Source organism: Rhinolophus sinicus, linkage group LG03 (assembly GCF_036562045.2).
Source record: "Rhinolophus sinicus isolate RSC01 linkage group LG03, ASM3656204v1, whole genome shotgun sequence".
Lineage (NCBI taxonomy): Eukaryota > Metazoa > Chordata > Mammalia > Chiroptera > Rhinolophidae > Rhinolophus > Rhinolophus sinicus.
In genome coordinates, this window is record NC_133753.1 from 57,743,145 (window position 1) to 57,762,898 (window position 19,754).

Consider the following 19,754-nt stretch of genomic DNA (forward strand, 5'->3'; position numbering starts at 1 on the left):
TCCAACCTCCCTATTCATAGCCACCTCTTGTGTCTTGTCAATATTGAGTTGGAACAAGTTTGGACTGAAGTTTTGGATATTTTTGGTTCACCTTTGGAGTCAACTCTGTCAAAGCCGTGGAACCCAAGTACTGTAAGAATGTGTTGGTCTATATAAGTTCTCTAACTTTCCAGCCCCACCTCCACGGCTACTTTTTTGACAAAATTCAGAAGTGAAGTTTGGGGGCCAGGGAAGGACTTGTTTGTCTGACTCATTTGTTTTTGCATTTGGGTGTCTTTCAGACTCCAGTTTGTTCCCCCAGTTCACACTGACGTCTAAGGCCCAGCTGATTTCTCTTCTCTGCAGTTACTGCACCATGGCAAGCTAACACGTCCCTCAGTGGATGTGCAGACCTCACTGCAGGGTAAGGAAGCTGCCACAGCTTTGTGCTCACTTATGAAGGGCATGTTTCTCTCTGGACTTCAGGTCATCATGGCTTCCAGGTCAGGCAGCTTCACGGGCTTGCAACCTGTACAGTTGCACAGGGCCTCATGATTAGAAGATCCTCCACTTGGTTTAATGGTGTGACGTTACCATCTTAGAATTCTTAATAATTTTTAAACAAGGGACTCTGAATTGTCACTATTTATGTAGCTGGACGTGCTTACTCGCATCTGCTACTCTTCACTAACCCTGTAGAAAGTTAAGATTTTTATTTGGTCCAGGTTTTTCTTGTTGTTACCATGGACGCATAGATGTTTTGCATCCTTCTACATCCTACCTACCAAGAGCCTCACCTCCTTTTACCTAGAGAACTTTGGAACTTTACATTAAATTAGCTGGAACTTTCCTGCATGGGTTTAACTTCCTTAATTAATTTTCTCATTCCCTTTAGTTGAAATGTACATATTGTTTTTAGTGCTTTGTACTAGAAGTGCTTTGTACTAGACGGCCATTACAAGAAAAAAGTCAGCATTTAAATTGTTTTAATTAGGCTCCTTTATATTCTTACATTTAAAAATATATTGATAGCTTCTTTCTAGCCAAACTTCAGTTCTCACTATCCCTGAAGATACTATATCATGAACACTTTTTGTTCATTCTACATACACTGCCTCTCTTATTTCTTACCCTTCTCAATCTGAGTAGGCCATGTTTGCCATAAAATTTCCTCAACAGCTCTATGCGTCTTTGCATCTGAGCACTTGTTATTTTGTAATGCTTGTCACATATGCCCTTTATTTTTTTATTATTGTATTACCTGTTGTAAATTTACTAATAGTCGTTATATATTTTAAACAACATTAAGAGAATGAAATATTCTCTTCAACCTCAAATGTGTAGTTATTTTTACATAACATGGCCTTGTGATTTTGTAATCTTGATCATTTTATCTATTGATGTGAAATATGTGTTTTTGTAAATTAAAGTATAATGTAATTCTTTCAGACATGTCATCATCAAACCATTAGGGTATCAAAATAGGATATTCTAGATTCCTCTTATTTTTGTCTTCTCATTGGTTTTTCCTCTCTAGAACATTTTCTTTATTTAAAAAAATTTTAAATACATACACCTTTCTCTGACATTCATTTAATCATTTATTCATTAACTAATGCACACTGAAAGTGTTTATTATGCACTGACCACTGGGCCAGCCTCTGCATGAAGTTTTGACAGTTCAGCAATGATTACATCATAGTTTCCATCTTCATAGAGATACAAATCTGCTGTCTGTTACCACAGAGAATCATTTTGGGGGCCAAGAAAGGCTTCATAGAAAAAGTGATTTTTGATTTGATATTTGAAATAAGAGTTAAATAGGTCAACAAGGGGTTGGAGGGAGGGGGCTTGGGACCGGGAGCCTTCTAAGCAGGAGGAAGAATGAATGTGTACAGTCTCTAAAGCAAGAAAGAGCAAAATGTGGTTTCAGTTGAAATTAATTTGTCTAACGAAAGAACACATTTTTGACTTACAAAGAAACTACTAATAAAATAGGATTATTATTTATTACACTAAAATATTTAAGGTATTATCACTGTATCTAGTGTGGCTTTTTAAATACTTCATCAGCAAGAGGAGCATGTTATTATATTTTTGACTCTAGATTTATTGTAGACACCATCCAAAATACCTTGTAACTCTTGTAGGAATTTGAAGGGAGGACATTCAGAAGATTGCGTGTGGAGCTTTTCTCTAGGAGCAGTGTGTAAGAGGGAAGCCATTTACAGAATTTGGATTGGAGGCTCAGAATTTAAATGGTGATCTCTGTCCTTTTTCAAAGTGCATGGAGTTTACAATGTGAATATTTTACAATACCTGATGACTCTGAAAATTATAACTTAAATCCAGAATCTTACATTTATTTATTTAAGTAAATTATGTATAAGTATCATAAACAATCTGAATTTATGTTAATGAGCAATATTGATTTTATCTCATTAGAAAATGCAAGAACCTCCAAAGAACATTGAAGAATTCCTAAAGTTTCAAAATTGGGTGAGTAGAACATCATATTTTATGTGACAATACATCTTTTGAAATATCAGTTATGGAGATGGAGAAGGCTTAGAAAAACTTTAAGAACTGAAATTCAAGAACTACATTTCAAGGTGGGAAATATTTGTAAATCTTTATTTCCTTTGAGAAGGCTCTATGTTGTAGCCAATAGAATGTCTTGTCAATATTCTATTCTCTTTTTTCACTTTTAAAAAATTCTAGCCCTATGTCCTATCAGAAAAATTTTATAGATGTTTCTGTATAATTTTGCTAATATGAGAGTTTTATCTTTTATAGCAGGGGTGCCAAAAAATGTATATAAGTGGACACTTTGGTCAACGTTGCTCAAGCAGTAGTTCGCCGTAATCAGAAGTGTCTGGACGCTATGGTAACCACTCTGAGCACCTCTTGTAATTGCAGAAGTCAAACATGACTTGTATTCATCTTTTGTTATGGGTATATATTGAGTATTACAATTAATACAGTTTTTTCTTTTCTTAAAATGTGTATACATTTTTTTGGCATCCTCTGTCTTCAAAATGTGTTTTTTATTTTGAAAACTCCAGTTTCCATTATGTGTGACTACTGACTTCTGGAGTTATTGGGCTCGCTACGGGGGTTTTCCCTTTGGTTCAAGCACTTGTGAGTCTGAATGGCAGGTTTGTTTTGTATTGAGGAGTGTCAAAAGCTAGGATAAAGATGTTAGTGTGGAAGACAAAAAGAACAGGAGTCTTTTCTAAAATGAGGTGTGTACATATTTTGAGTAGATTGAACTTTAATTTGTACTTACTTATGCTTAAATATAAACAGAATTTGCTGTGACTAAACTGTTGACAGTGGAGTTTCAAAAATATCTGTCTTTAAACATCTATTTTCTATTCTTATATTTGTTTAAATAAGGTTTTGTTTGTTTTGTTTGTTTGTTTATTTTTAATATTTTGGAAAAGAATTGAGTTCCCTTTAGGAGCAAATAGAAAATGAAAACATTCTTAGCTTACAAAAGTTTATTTCAATCAATGTAGCAGAGCCAAATATTTTGAACTACTTTCTGGACAAGCTTTTTGCAACAATTTTGATTTAAATAATGATGGAAATGTGCTATAGCCTAATCACAATGTTTGGGATCTTTTTTAATGTCAAGGGAAAGGGACTATAGTTAACATTAAGCCAAACTCAGCAAATAATTATGGAGACATTTGAACTATACCATCATACATATTTGAGGACCTATAACTTCAGATTAAAGTTCCTGATTATTTGAAGTGGAAAATATAGTTACTCTGTTCAAATTAAGAATAATACTCATCAAATCAAGATCACAGGATTATGCCAGCCTTTCACCAAAGATGGAATAAAATCAAAATTAAAGCACCACGCTTGTATGCAAAGGACAGCATCTGTATTGGTAGCCTTCAATTTTTATTAGATAGCATTTGGTAAAACAACATATCCAGGTATACCATTTTGTCATTTATGGGTTTATCTGTACATTTTTTCTTATTGTCCAGATTTCCCAACTAACTTGTATTCAGTAGTGGTTTTTTTTTTAAGGTTTGTGTTTATTTATGCATTGCCAAACTACTGGATACTTTAAAATATCCAGGAATAAAATGACTGGCTATTTAACTTTTTGTTTGCTGGATACAACTTCTGTCTTATAAACAATAGTAGAAAAAATAACTTCCTCAGATTTATTTAAGAAATATTTTTGAGCACCTACTGTGTGCCAGCTACATAGACTTTTAGAATATATCAGTAAATAAAAATAGGGCAAAGATCCCTGCCTTCATGAAGCTCATTTTTAAAATGCGGCATATTATAAACAACAAGTGAATAAAACAAAAGAGAAATTAAAATTCTAAACTGCTTATGGCTTCCTGGAAAACCTATCTACTTCATTTTCTTTTCTTCTAAAACATAAAAGCAAAGGTATGTGTCTCCATGGTTGTGTACTGGTTAAGAACAGAGGCTCTTGTGTCAGATTGCCCATGTTCAAATCTCACTCTGTTACTAATTAGCACTAGAACAGTATCTGGAACCTACATGTTATATACTTATTTCTCATATCTTGTGCTTCATCTAAAACCCTCCCATTTTGGCCAATTTTTACCATTTCTGTCTGTCTTTTGTAATTTTAACATTTCATACCTTCTACTCCTGTCTTTCCCCTCTTCCTATGTCGTTATAGTCTTGTGTACCTTCTTACCTTTAGTCATTTCTCTTCTCATTTCTCCAGTCATCAATTTCCACATTCTGTTTCTCCCCCTTCACTTCTTCACCATTATGTTTCTATTTTTGTTTTCATAAAAATATTTTTATGTTTCATTTTTATAACATCCTTTGGTTCCACTAGGGTATCATTATTAATTCTCTTACTTGCCCTAGTCATTTATTCATTTAATGATTTTTATTCACTATCTACTATTTGCCAGGTAATGTTCTGAACACTGAAGATACAACAGTGAACAAAACAGAAAAATTCCTGCCCTTGTGGAATTTACATCACCCCCATCCTTTTGCCCTATTACTCTATACTGTCACACATTTTTATTCCTTTTCAGTTCTTTAGGTACTGAAGAGTTGGTTTGAATTCCTTCCTTCTCTATATATCAATTTGATCTTCCCTGTTACTTATTTATTACCTTTTGTCTTTTCTTTTTGCTTTCATGTGACTTTATGGTACTTTTGCTTTCATGTGACTTTAATCTATGGTACTTTTGCTTTCATGTGACTTTAATATATGGTACACGTGGTACTTTAATTCATCTTCTCTTAGGGCATCAGTGTCAATTTTTGTTAACAGGCCTGCTAGGTTTGTAATGTAGACGTGGAGGGTATGCAGATCCCTACTGTGATTTTTCTCAGATCAAAGGTACTTTATGATAGTCAGAATAATTATTTCAATTCCATTCTTTTTATTCAGGGAATAGCTGTTTTATTTATTTGCTCATCCATCCATCCATCATCCATCCATCCATCCATCCATCCATCCATCCATCCATCCATCCATCCCCATAAAAACTATGTTTTCAAAAGTGGCTGTTATTCTGGTTTGACAATGTTTATCTCCAAGTATTGTATCCTGTGATCATATCTTATTCTCTTGAAATCTTTGTATTTTTTTGACACATAATACCCAGGTGGTTGTGTGCCTTGTTTAAAATGTATGTTTGTAGGATTTAGGAGAGGACACTTATATATCAAAGTAATATTATTTGTAAACTGGCAGGGGGACTTAGATCCCTCTGGGAAAGGTTTCCAACATTAAAAGCTGAGTATCATTTAGGATTTAGGTACTTTTTATCATTAGAGAGCACAATTCATAAGTAAACATATATATGATGGGTTTAATAAGCTTTTAAAGAAAGAAAAAGGGAAGTGGAATAGACCTAGGCAGCTTTAAAATTCCTGATCTGCAGACTGCAGATTTATTCCCATTTAGCTAAATTTCCAGAATGTCTCACCCAAAGTCCATTAAAGAGTTTCATCATGTGCAAGTTTCCTACCATTCCAGAGCATCTTCTTACTCACAAACCTTTAATTTTGTCACTATCTATTTTTTTGCTATTGATTATATTAAAAGATAATCTTATATTTGCATTTGAAAATATGAATGTGATAATTCCCCTTCCATTCCTTTCATTTCCCTTTCTTTTCTTCTCTTTCCTTCCTCTCTTTCCGTTCCTGAACAATTTTGTCCTAAAGCCATTTGGGAGGCAAAATAAGGCAGGTGTCCACATTGGCAAGGGGAAGGGGATGTACTGTGGTAACACAGAGCAAACTCTCTAAACTCAACCACAGTGAGGAAGATGTCCATATGATACCAAAGGAGTCAGAGTTGAAGGGAACAAGGACGGTATCCACATGTGGCCAGGAGTAGGGGTGGAGGTGGTTTGGGAGGTGGAGAGGTAGGCTGTGGCCTAGTATGGCAAGTCAGAGTCCAGATGGGGGTAAGGAGGGTGTCCTTGTAGAATGAACAGCCGGGAAAGTGCCTAAGCAGGATGAGAAGGGCATACAATAAAGAAGAGGCTGTCAGTGGATCGGAGAGATTGGATAGTAATCACCTGAAAAGATTTGATCAAATAAGTGTGTGTGTGTGTGTGTGTGTGTGTGTGTGTGTGTGTGTGTGTGTGTATGTATATGTATGACAGCAGCTAGGTCTTTCACTGTAGGCGGAGGTAATTATAACATGGAAAGAGAGAAAACTAGAATGTTTGGAATTGGAATTAGAGGCATCAGTGTAAACTTATGGTTTTAAATATATAGAAGCCAAGAAAAGACTGAGGAACTAACAACACACGAGTATGAAGCCTAAACGTAATGTGTGATGCTGATCTAGATCCTTTTGCTGTAAAGGACATTATTGGTCCAGTTGATGAAACATGATTAAAAGCTGAGGATTAGATAGGAACAATGTATCAATGCCAAATTCCTGATTCTGATGGTTATATTTTGGTTATGTAGGAGACTGTTTTTATTTTTAGGAAATACACACTAAAGTAAGTATTCAAAGATGATTGGGCATCAGTCAAGCAAGCGATTTGTTTTCAAATGATTGAGGAAAAAAATTTTTGTAAAGTATTTGAAATTTCTAAAGTTTATGATAGTTTCAAAATTTTTAAAAAATACATTTAATAAAAAAAATGCTGTGTAATAAAACCTCAGTTTTGGCTCATTGACTTTGAACTCCATTATTTAAATTCATTAAAAATGATTTAAGTTGTATTCTCTCACATTTTTTGCAGGATTATTGGCCAAGGGAAATTTGTTTTAAAGATAATGATAAATGGGTAGACACTCTGAATAAAATAAAAGAAGACAGTTCATATGCTTCAGTTTATACACATCTATGGGAAAATGTCCCTAGAATATATGATGCACTCGTGATCATGGAGTCAAGATTAGAGGAATGTTCAACTCTTTTGGAAAACCACGCCTCTAAAATATTTGAGTGGGACACCATAATATCTGGGAAAGGTAAACCTTATTTTTAATACATGAATAAAGTAGTGATCAGTTTTTTTTGTGTGTGTCTGTGCCTGTGTGTGTGTTCTCATAAAGAATCTTAAGGTATAAAACATTTAAAAACATTAAATAAATTTATCTTATTTTAAAACATACTCATTTCAGAATGGTCCAATACAAAGTTTTTAATTGAACATAAACATGTGGATTCAATGAAAATATTGTTAGGACAAAGCCTCAAACAGTTGTGGAGTTTGTTAAGCTGGAGCAGAGGTAGCTGAGTATCAGGGAAACTGGATTGCATCAATTGATACTGGTACAGGAGACAAGCAAATCAGCAAGGGTCAGAATATAAAAACAGAAATTCCTAAACCCCAAAGTAAAAGTGGTGAGAGTTGATCTATCTTAGTTGGTTAGCTTGTAGGAAGTATTTAGCATTCAGTACTGAACAGCTGCAGACTGCATGGAAAGCAGATCTGCTAGTAATGATAAACTTTACTTTTAAGTATTTGTCTAACTTTTGTCTTATCTAATTGTTTTAATTAACACTTTCAGAATAGTTTTTAGATACTAATGGTGATTCTTGTCTTATTCTTGATTTAATAGGCAAACTTGTCATATATAAGCCTTAAAAGAGCCGATATCAGTTATACTTATAAAGTATTCTCCACGTATTAAATTATTTATATTATTTAGATATTTAATATTCTGTTATGGACCTTGACTTTTCAAATTCTGAGAATGTGTTTAAATACACTACTGTTAAATTTACTACTTTTTAAAAGATTTTCTTACTGAATTTTAAATTATATTTAATATAAAATATTTTTGAAATATATATAGAGAGAGCACATGTGCACACTTTTGAAAAATAATTGTATTTATATTCATTGTGCTCAATATGTAAATATCAGAGCTTGGACTCAAGTCTAGGTTATCTGACGTCAGACACCTCCCAGCCTGACCCCCACCATAGTCTTTCTCTGGGCTATGCTTCAAGCACTGTACTTTATTGAATTTAAGATGACAATTGCAAGTGGCTGAGCTATTTGAAATACATGGGCTCGTTCTGTAGGAAGGGATCGAGGTAAAACTTTAGATTAGAAGTCACTACTGAAGACATATTAGTTGGAACATGACATTTCTAAAAAACAGAAACAGAAGATATGATAATTATTTATTCATTCAGTTACGATTGTGTGTCTAGTATTACGCTTATCAAAATAGCTAGTTGATCCTATTGAATAGTTTCATGTATAATTTATTTAAAGTACTTAATTTCTTTCACTTTTAAAGGAGATATATATATATATATATATTTATACACACACACACACATATATGTATGTCATGAATTTTCATTTTTTTAAAGGTTCTCAAGGACAATTGGAAAGATACAAGGCATTTCTAAAGAAGTACCACAAGAAAAAGATGATAAAGGTATGGCATTTGTTTTCATATTTCTTAAAAAATTATATTTCCACAGAAAATATAATCACTATAATTCCATAGATAATTCTTTTTTAATTTCATTTTAGTCTTTTATATTCTGTGTCTGTCTAACTCTCTGTGTTTTTAAAATAGCTGGACTCATATTCTTCTTTACACACACAATATTAGAGTACTGGCATTTTCACATCACTAGAAGTTCTTTGAAGACTTATTTTAATGTATACATTCTATCCTCCTGTTGTTTAGTAATTTAAACCTTACACTTAGTAGTGAATGTCTCATATCAGTTCCCTTCTGAAAGAAAAAAATTAAGAATTCTTTTATATTACCTTTAGAATTATTTTGTCAATTAAAAAAATCTCTGAGATTTTGATTAGAATTGTAATTGGCTCTTAAATTATTTTTAAAAACTTACTCCTTTTCAAAAATACATTTTAAATTATATAATGTTAAAGCTATAATAACTAGTGCCAACACTAGTCTAGCACCTAATTAAATGTTATTTTTTAATTTTAAAATTACTTTTATTGTTTTTTTTCTGATTAGGCCTAAAGTAGTCATTTAAAAAAATTAAAAGAAACAGATAAACACTAAAAAGGATAAAAATCCTAATTATATTATTTATAGGTAAATCACATATATCTTACTATTTAATTGTCACTTTCATTTTTCTTTAAAAAAAGTTAGAAAAATCAGATTAAATTATATATTTACAACAATTAAAGGTATTACAGAATTTTCCTAATGTAATAGCCCTTTTATTAGATTTTTAGGTTAGTGTTCGTTATTCATTATTACTTACAAAGCTACTATAAATTTATTTAGAGCTACAGATTGTGCTTATCCATGATTATTTTCTTAAGATAAATTTCTAAAAGTGGAACCGTATGGGAAAAGAAATATGAAAATCTAAGTGTTCTGACACGTATTGACAAAATGTTCTGTAGAAAGATGGCATAAATTTATATTTGTAATAATAGATTTTGTGATTGATCTCTTATCCATTCCCTTGCCAACATTTAATATTACATATTTTAATGTTTGCAAAGTTGATAGCATAAATATTATCAATTTCATACTAACAATTTTACTAACAATGTTGGTTTTTCAGTTTTTTATTAGTCTTTGTGTTTCTGTTATTGACAGTTGTTTAGTTATGAACTTTGGCCAATTTTTTAGCTTTTTTAATTTCTAAGAGCTCTTTATGCTTTTAAAATATTAACCCTCCTCAGTAACGTATGTTATATGTATTTATATGTATAAATATAATTGATTTTTAATCCAAAAGTATTTTGTGCTATATAGAACTTGATATTTTCATGGATCTATAATTATCTATTGAAATTTTTTGCCTTTAGTGCCATAATATTTAAGAAAGGATCTTCATCTCAAGATTAAAGATACGTTTACCTGTGTTCTCTTGTATTATTCTTACAGATTGTTTTTTTTAATCCATACAGTGTTTATTTTGTGTAAAGGAGTAAAACATAAGGGTCATATTTCAGCTTCATCAGTAAATAAATTTGTATGATTTTCTTTGTACAAGTTCCACACATTTCCCATTAAATTTACTCGTAGGTGTCTTAAATTTTTATTCATGTCAATGAGGTTATTTTTTCCATTATGTCCTTAAATGGGTTTTAGTTGGCATATGGGAAATTATATTGGTATATGAATATTATTCAACCATGTTAGTGGTTTCTCATCTTGTCTCTGACTTGGGATATTCTACTAGTTTGTTAAGTATAATTTTTATATAATTTTTACACGCTATCTTTTTTCAGATTAATGCCATTTATTTTAATCCCTAGCTTATTAAAGATACATCGATGTGGATGTAGATTAGATATATGGGCATACCTCATTTTATTGCACTTTGCTTTGTTGGACTTTGCCGATATTATGCTTTTCACAAATTGAAGGTTTGTGGCAATCCTGCATCAAGCAAGTCTATTGGTGCTATTTTTCCAACAGAATTTTTTCACTTCATGTCTCTGTGTCACATGTTAGTAATTATTGCAATATTTCAAACTTTTTCATTATTATTATATTTGTTATGATGATCTGTGATCAATGATCTTTGATGTTACTATTGTAATTGTTTTGGGGCTCCAGGAACCATGCCCATATAAAAACTAAATTAATTGATAAATGTTGTGTGTTTTCTGACTGCTCCACCGATAGGCCTCTCCTTTCTCCCTCCCCTCCAGCCTTCCTATTCCCCTAGATGGAATAATATTGAAATTAGGCCAGTTAATAACCCTGCCATGGCATCTAAGTGTTCAAGTGAAAGGAAGAGTTGCATGTCTCTCACTTTAAATCAAAAGCCAGAAATAACTAAGTTTAATCAAGAAGGCATGTCAAAAGCTGAGATAAACTGAAAGCTAGGCCTCGTGTACCAAACAGTTAGCCAGGTTATGAATACAAAATAAAAGTTCTTGAAGGAAATTAAAAATGCTAAAATAGTAAACATAAAAATGATAAGAAAGCAAAATAGCCTTATTGCCGATCTGGAGAAAGTTTTAATGGTCTGGATAGATCAAACCAGCCACAACATTCCCTTCAGCCAAAGCCTAATCCAGATCAAGGCCCTAACTCTCCTCAGTTCCATGAAGGCTGAGAAAAGTTTGCAGAAGAAAAGTTTGAAGCTAGCCGAGGTTGGTTCATGAGTTTTAAGGAAAGAAGTCATCTTCATAACATAGAAGTGCAAGGTGAAGCAGCAAATGCTGACGTATTAATAGAAGCTGCAGCAAGTTATCTTGATTATTAAGATAATTAATGAAGGGGGCACCCTAAACAACAGATTCTCAATGTCTACAAAACACCTTCTCCTGGAAGAAGATGCCATCTAGGACTTCCATAGCTAGAGGGGAGAAGACAATGCCTTGCTTCAAATTGGAAAAGGAAAGACTGACCCTCTTGTTAGGGTCAGCTAGTGATTTTAAGTTGAAGCCAATGCTTATTTACCATTTGAAAAACCTAGGGCCCTTAAAAATGATGCTAAATCTCCTCTGCCTATGCTCTGTAAATGGAACAACAAAGCCCAATGACAGCACGCCTGTTTACAACGTGGCTTACTGACTATTTGAAGCCCATTGTTGATACCTACTGCTCAGAAAAAAAGATTTCTTTCAAAATATTACCACTCATTGACAATGCACCAGGTCACCCAAGAGCTCTGATTGAGATGTACAACAAAACTATTGTTGCCTACTAACACAACATCCATTCTGCAGCCCATGGATCAAGAACTAATGTTGACTTTCAAGTCTTATTATTTAAGAAATGCATTTTACAAGGTTATAGCTGCCATAGAATGTGATTACTCTGATGGATCTGGGCAAAGTAGGTTGAAGACCCTCTGGAAAGGACTCACTAGTATGGATGCATTTAAGAACATTTGTGATTCATGGGAAGAGGTCAAAATATGAACATTAACAAGTGTTTGAAGAAGTTGATTCCAGTCCTCGTGGATGACTTTGAAGGGTTCCGGACTTCAGTGGAGGAAGTAACTGCAGATGTGGAAAAAACAAGAGAACTAAAAATAGAAGTGGAGCCTGAAGATGTGACTGAATTGCTACTATCTCATGATAAAGCTTTAATGAGGAGTTGCTTTTTCTGGATGAGCAAATAAAGTGGTTTCTTGAGATGGAATCTATTCCTGGTAAAGATGCTATGAAGATTGTTGAAATCACAACAAAGGATTTAGAACATTACATAAACTTAGTTGATAAAGCGGCAGCAGAGTTTGAGAGGATTGACTCTTATTCTACTGTGGGTAAAATGCTATCAAACAGCATCACAGAGAAATTGTGAAAGGAAGAGTCAACCCATGTGGCAAACCTCATTGTTGTCTCATTTTAAGAAATTGCTGCAGCTACCCCAGCCTTTAGCAACCACCACTTTGATCAGTCAGCAGCCATCAACATCGAAGCAAGAACCTCTACCAGCAAAATAATTATGACTCACCAAAGGCTCAGATGATGGTTAGCATTTTTTAGCAACAAAGTATTTTTTAATTAAAGTATGTACATTGTTTTTTAGACATATGCCATTGCACATTCAATAGACTACAGTATAGAGTAAACATACGGACTAGAAAACCAAAACATTCATGTGACTTGCTTTATTGTGATATCTGTTTTATTGTGGTGGTCCAGAATTGAGCCCACAGTATCTCCCAGGTCATAGATTAGATACAGATATAGAGATCACTGTGCTCTAAAACTTGAAAAAAAATCTGCATGGTTTGACATGGGGAGGAAAATAATTTACTCTGATGATAACACAATCTACTTTCAGCCTTTAATTTGTAAGTGTGGCAGATTACATTAACAGCTTTTTAGAAGTTGAACCATTCTTATAGTCTTAGGATATACTTTTTTCATCTATGCTTTACAAAATATGGTTTCCTTATCTGGCTATCGTATCAAAATTATACTAACTCAGAAATGAGTTACTTAGTTTTTTCTCTCTTTCCATTTTATAACTAGCTTGTAGAATATTGGGATATCATTTGTTTTTTGTATGTTTGGCAAAAGTTGCCTATGAACTTTTATTGATTTATATATTATTTATATTTTGCAGAGAGGATTAGGTAGGTTGGTAGAAAAGCTGTGTGGAGGTTAACAGGTTCCACAAATATCAATTTTGGTAGATTGTCAAAACATAATATTGAGTAAAAACAAGATACCAAAAAAAATGTACAGTTGATATCATTTATTTATGTTTTAAAAACACAAAATTTTATATTTTATATGTATATTTATAATATATGTATGTAAAAGTATTTTAATGAAATGGAAGGGATACAAACCAAATAGATACTGACTATCTCAGGAAAGAGGAACATACGAATAGAAATAGAAGTCATTGTAAAAGGAAAGCTAAACTTTTATTATATATAATTATATAGAAACTATGTTTTCTCTTTTCAAATAGTCTTAAGCATACTTAAGCAATACTAAAATGTCAACAGCAATCCATTCTAGGCTGTGGGAACATGTGAACACTGGTAGTTATAATATACTACCCATTATAATTTCTGTATTTTTCAATTTTCAAAAAAAATTGAAAAATTTTCACTGTTGAATTTTATGAGAATCTGTTGAAATGACCTTGAGATGACATATTAACAAAAGTTTTAATAATTATTTTTATTGCTAAATGTGTTTTATTGGATTTTTTAAATCAGGATTTTAACATGTATTATTTATATTTTCTGGTACCTTTTCCAGGTTGTATAACCAAGAACTAGTTTTGTGTTATCATTACTCTGTTTCTTAAAAACTTCCAGTTGTTTGCTTTCTTTGCTTCCTACAGAAGCCAGGACTTTGAGGTTAACAGTAACATCTTTCTAAATTTGACCCCATCTATATTCACCATTTACATCTGAAGCTGTCAAGCACACAGCCTCTTTCTTTCATAATTGGTCTCATTTTCCCTAAATAGTCTTTCCTTTTTATTCCTTTGCACACTTTTTAAAATGTCAATAATGTGATTCTCTTTCTGTTAGCAATCTGTTACTATTCTTTCAAATTTTTTTCTATGTCACCTCCCCTATAACATATGTATTATGTAATGTGTGCGTATAAAATTTGCCTGAAAGATCGGTTATTCCTGGAGGAAGTGAGGATGTGGAAATTAGTAAACAATATATCAACATGCCTAGATGATCAAAAATTAATATATACAGAAGGCTACTTATTCTCTGTGTAAAGTGGTATAATGAACATGGACATGTGCCACATCGATTCCTCTTCAAGGAAGGACTGCTGCCCAAGCTGCTAAGAGTGCTGTTAGCGGGCGCCCTTCAGCTATCCCCTTAGGGGTTGCCTGACCTACAGAGAACTTCTCCCGAAGATATGTTCTTCCAGGAACCACCAATATCCAATGATTGATCAAGTCAGAGGCAGAAAGGCCTGGCTATTTCAACCCAATGCAGTACAGCTGTAATGGACCCTTTCAGCCTTAGAGCTCTTTGTAGGGTCAGTTGAGGCTGTGAGACTTGCATCATAGCTGACTTCTCCATCTTCCCAATCCTGCCTTGCCCCTTGCCTTCCACAGATACTTCCATAGATAAAAGCACTCCCAATAAATATTCTGAACAGTAACTCCACTTCAGACTCTGTTTCCCAGGGACTCCAAACTGCAGGAAGTAGTTTGTTTATATTTCTGTTACAGCCTTGTCTCTTTGTATTCTGTTTGTGTATGTCTCTTATTCCCCTCTTGACCTATGACTTGAGGACAACAGCCATGTTAGTATTCCTAGCATTTAACACAGCAACAGCATTCTAGGCATCACTAGGAGATACACACACACACACACACACACACACACACACACGTTAAATGAACAGTTACCAAATATAAAAATTATTTAATTTAGAATTTTAAAGATTTTATTTTAAATGTTTTCCAGCTTTCAGATCAAATGGAGACAAAGAAGAATATAGAGGTATTTAAAATTTCTCTTTTACAAGATTATGTATCAAAGTATTATGTGGAGGTAAAAGAATATTTATAATCGTATAGATGTAGCTATAAATAGAGATAGGGAACAGGTATGCAAGCTTTCTTTTCCTGCCTAGTCCATTTCTTTCCATATAGTCTAGCTAAAAATTTTGATCCTTTGAGTTATGTCAGATTAGTCCTGAAATATAATTTTGTTTTTCTTTTGGATTTGGTATATTAATATGCCAGGGCTCTTAATTTCAGAGAAGCAGAAATATGAAGATTTCCCTTAGGTGGGATAAATATTTTTCATTTATTTTTGTAATAAGAAATAAAATAATTATAGTTAAGTATTTATTTGTCTTTTGTGGTCATGTGAAAATACTAAACTGAAAAGAGTGAAGTAATTACTGTTATGTGATATTTCTTCTTTCTAGGGTTGCAACTTTTCAGGATTCAAAACAAATGAGCTCACTCAACTACCCAGACATTTGGATGCTGAACGAATTTATCTTTTTATTTTAAAAGCCCACAACTTTGATGTATGTAAACATTATTTTATTTTTATTATATGGTAAAATTTGAGAATATGACTTAATGAATCAGACCTTTATTTAAAGATCTGACAAATTATGGGTATAAACAAGATGTAATCCTTTGGGCATTAAGTCTGACAGGAAAGACCAGTGATGTTTAACACCCTGGTCAACAGAAGAGAATGTATTGGATTCTTTTCCTGCCTCAGGTGTTTTAGGTTGCTAATGTGCATTGGCTTGGCAAGTGACTGTACCAGATGTTTCCCCTCCCTCTTCCTGCTCTGTCAGCTCAGGATATTTTAGCCAGCTCATTTTGACCCCGAAATAACTTATGAGAGCTCTTCCCTACAACCCCACTTTTGAGCCTCCAAGTGCCTGGGGAATTTTTGAGTAGTATGCCTGCAGGGTAGCCAATTGATGAAAAACTACAGGCATAGGAATGCCAGAGGTAGACCTAGGGTTGGGTGGTTACTAGTATTGATTTCCCACCCACTTAAATATAGGTAGTTACCTAATAAGGTGTCTATTTCCTGGAGACTTAAACAATACTTCTTGTACCCCCAGGCAGATTCCTTTCAGACAGTTCTCTGAGATGGACTTGGCCCATAGTAGGCCCATAGTAGGTCTTCTTCCCTATCCCTTAAACCCAGGCTTCCTGTGGCTTTTTATTTCTCAACACAAAATCCCTGTTGTTTTTCCTCCTACTATAGTCCAGTCCTCTATAGGCCATCAGAAGGAGCATAATCAACCAGTAAACCTGGATGAATCCATTCCAGCCATTATTTTCTGCCCTTTCTTCACTCTCTTCAAGATGAAAGAGAGTGTATCTCTTCAGTGTTTCATCTTCAAGATGAAGTGTCCCAAGAAGTAGTGTGTGATTAACCTATTTGGATCTCCTGTTCCACTGGACACCTCAACTGACATCTCCGCCTGGAATGATTCAGTAATGACACTCTCTCTTATTTTCCATGCTAATACAAATTTTTTTAAATTGTCTTTTATGTATTTATGGGATTTTCGTGAGAGGGAAGGCTTAGTCTGCCCTCTTAATAAAATCACCTGATCCACTTTTATAAAGAAAAACATTAGATGCTGATTGTAGTTATGTCTGGGTCTTGAGCATGTTTATTTCTTTCCCCAACTATATTTCCCAAAGTTGCCTCTAGGAAAAGGTTTTATTGCTATAAAAAGAAATTAATACAAATTATTGTTAAAATAATTTTATGAATGTTGTTCTAGATCATCTATAGTAGTCTTTCTAATGCTAACATTTTGTGTTCTAAGATGGGACTGCACTTTAACCATTGATGCATATACACCTAACACAAAAGACGAGGCAATTACATAAACAATGTATAGAGACGTACAGCTATGAGGAATTTTTAGTATGGTTGTGTTATTGAATACAATTGGATATGGGTACTATTGAAAGGAACAGGAAAATGAGGAGTGCAAGTAGATAAGAGTGGTTAAAGGGAGATATGACCAGCAACTGGGTTAGGATATTATGAGTTTCTGTATCAAAAGCATATCTGGGCATAGATACCCAGTATTTTGTTTGTTGATACCCCTCCTTGATTTCAAAAAAAGAATTTAAATTGGCTTACTAGAGCACGTATAATACAATGGTATTAAAACAAATAAATTATGAAATTAGAGTGAAGAGAAAATAAGGATAATAAAAATAACAGAGAAAAGGTTATTTTATAGAAATGCTACAAATAACAAGGGACTGAACTTATGAATCGGAAGATTAGAAAGAGGTTAAAGAGCTACTGGTACATGCTTGAAGGTGTGGAAATCCATTGAATTGACTGAATTCCCCTAATCCCATCCAAACATCCCTGCACATACAGTCATAGATTAAGTTTCTTGATAAGAGAAAATGTATATTATCCCTTGGCTACAGGTAATGCTCAGTAAAAATTTTGTTGAATCAAATGAAAAGGGGTCTATATTATGGATATAAGAGGAGAAAGCTGAGCCACAAGCATACTTATATATACAAATAGAAATTCAAGAGAACACTAGAAGTAATTTTGTCCAACCTAGAGTCAATATTAGGAGAAACAGTTCCAAGTCAGATAATCTATAGGTTTTAAGGTATATTTATATTTACATGAATCAAAAATTATCCCAAAGGTGGATGAGGTTGAGTGGACAAGAGCGGGAAGGAGAGAACCATTTAAATTTTTAACCTATGTTTGGGTTTTCTTCTGCCAATTTCCAATTTTTGGTTGTTTTAACTAAATATTGATATATTTTAAAGAATTTGGAATTTTCCAGAAAAAAGGAAGTTAGTGATACTAAACTCAACCAAACCTTAGAATAGAATCAATCATGCAATTAGTTTACACTAAAAAGCATATTTGCAAATAATTTAAACAAAAGTATTCAGCTTTTCCCAGCTATTTCAATTTTCTACTTTTTTTCTTTATGTATTTTACATATGTTCTTTGTAATTAAGAAATACTAAATTTAAGTTGATGCTGTTACCAATGTACTCCATACTAAGTGGCCTGTGAAAAAGAAGTGCCCCCACAGAATACATGATAAATAATCTTCTTGGTGTAAACGTTGCATGGTACCTTCTTTTACAGACTTGAGGAACAGGAATTTATATCTATGTATTTCATTAAAAGAAATCTTGAACTCTACTGAATCTGGCATTTAAAAACTTTAGTTGAATTAAGATAAAATGATATATTGAATGTGTCTATTTAAACCAAAATGTATAGTCTGTATTAATCATGGTAAATAGATTTAACTTTATGTGCCAATTTTGATCAATTGCTTAAAGAGGACACTAAGTTTAGATAAGATCTAGGGTTATAATGGGGTTCACTGGAATAGAATTCCATGATTATTGAAATGTCTTCAGTATAAAAGGGAAATTATAGCATGTATCTTGAATTTTTGCTGTTCTTCTAGCCTATACTGTCATTTCAATACGACTAGCCAAATGTGATTATTAAGTATTTGAAACGTGGCTAGTGCAACTGAGATGAATTTATTTATTTTAATGAATTTATAAATTAATTCAAACACTAATACTTGATTCAGTTATCAAAAAAAAATTTTGATTATGGTTGGAACAAAATAACAACCATGTATGTTATGAGGTCTAAATATGGATCTAATATTTATGATGAAAATTAGTGTTCACACAATGTTATATATAGATGACGTATTACAGAATTGTATACTTGAAACCTATGTAATTTTACTACCCATTTTCACCCCAATAAATTTTAATTAAAAAAAAAAAAAAAAAACATGTGCTGCCTCCAAGAGACACATCTCAGTTACAAGGACAAATATAGACTCAAAGTGAAAGGGTGGAAATTGACACTCCAAGCAAATGGTATTCAGAGAAAAGTAAGTGTAGCCATACTGATACCAGATGAAACAGACTTCAGGATAAAAAAGGTAACAAGAGACAAAAATGGACATTTCATAATGATAAAGGGGACTATACAACAAGAAGACATAACAATCATCAATATTTATGATTTATGGTGGCCAAGACATGGAAACAACCAAAGTGTCCTTCGATAGATGATTATATAAAGAAGTTGTAGTATATATACACAAAGGAATACTATTCTGCCATAAGAAAAGATGAAACCATGCCATTTGCGACAACATGGATGGATCTTGAGATTATAATGCTAAGCTAAATAAGTCAGACAGAAAAAGTAGAGAGCCATATGATTTCACTGATATGTAGTGTATAAAACTGAAAACAACGAAATAACAAGGAAAACAAATGACGAAATAAAACTCATAGACACAGACAATCATTTAGTGGTTACCAGAGGGTAAAAGGGGAGGGGGTGGTAAAAGAGGGAAAAGGGGGTCAAACATATG

General features: G+C 33.2%; 1 protein-coding gene across 1 annotated transcript in view; it reads left to right on the forward strand.

Annotated features, from left to right (window-relative positions):
- Positions 1-293: 293 nt before the first annotated feature.
- FAM227B (family with sequence similarity 227 member B) overlaps positions 294-19,754 on the forward strand; it is a 178,583-nt gene continuing 159,122 nt past the window's right edge. The window contains exons 1-6 of the mRNA XM_019730676.2: positions 294-403; positions 2,425-2,478; positions 7,224-7,455; positions 8,816-8,883; positions 15,317-15,352; positions 15,786-15,890. Of these exons, the coding sequence (XP_019586235.2) occupies positions 383-403; positions 2,425-2,478; positions 7,224-7,455; positions 8,816-8,883; positions 15,317-15,352; positions 15,786-15,890 (516 nt within the window). The 5' untranslated portion in view covers positions 294-382. The remainder of the gene's footprint in view (positions 404-2,424; positions 2,479-7,223; positions 7,456-8,815; positions 8,884-15,316; positions 15,353-15,785; positions 15,891-19,754) is intronic.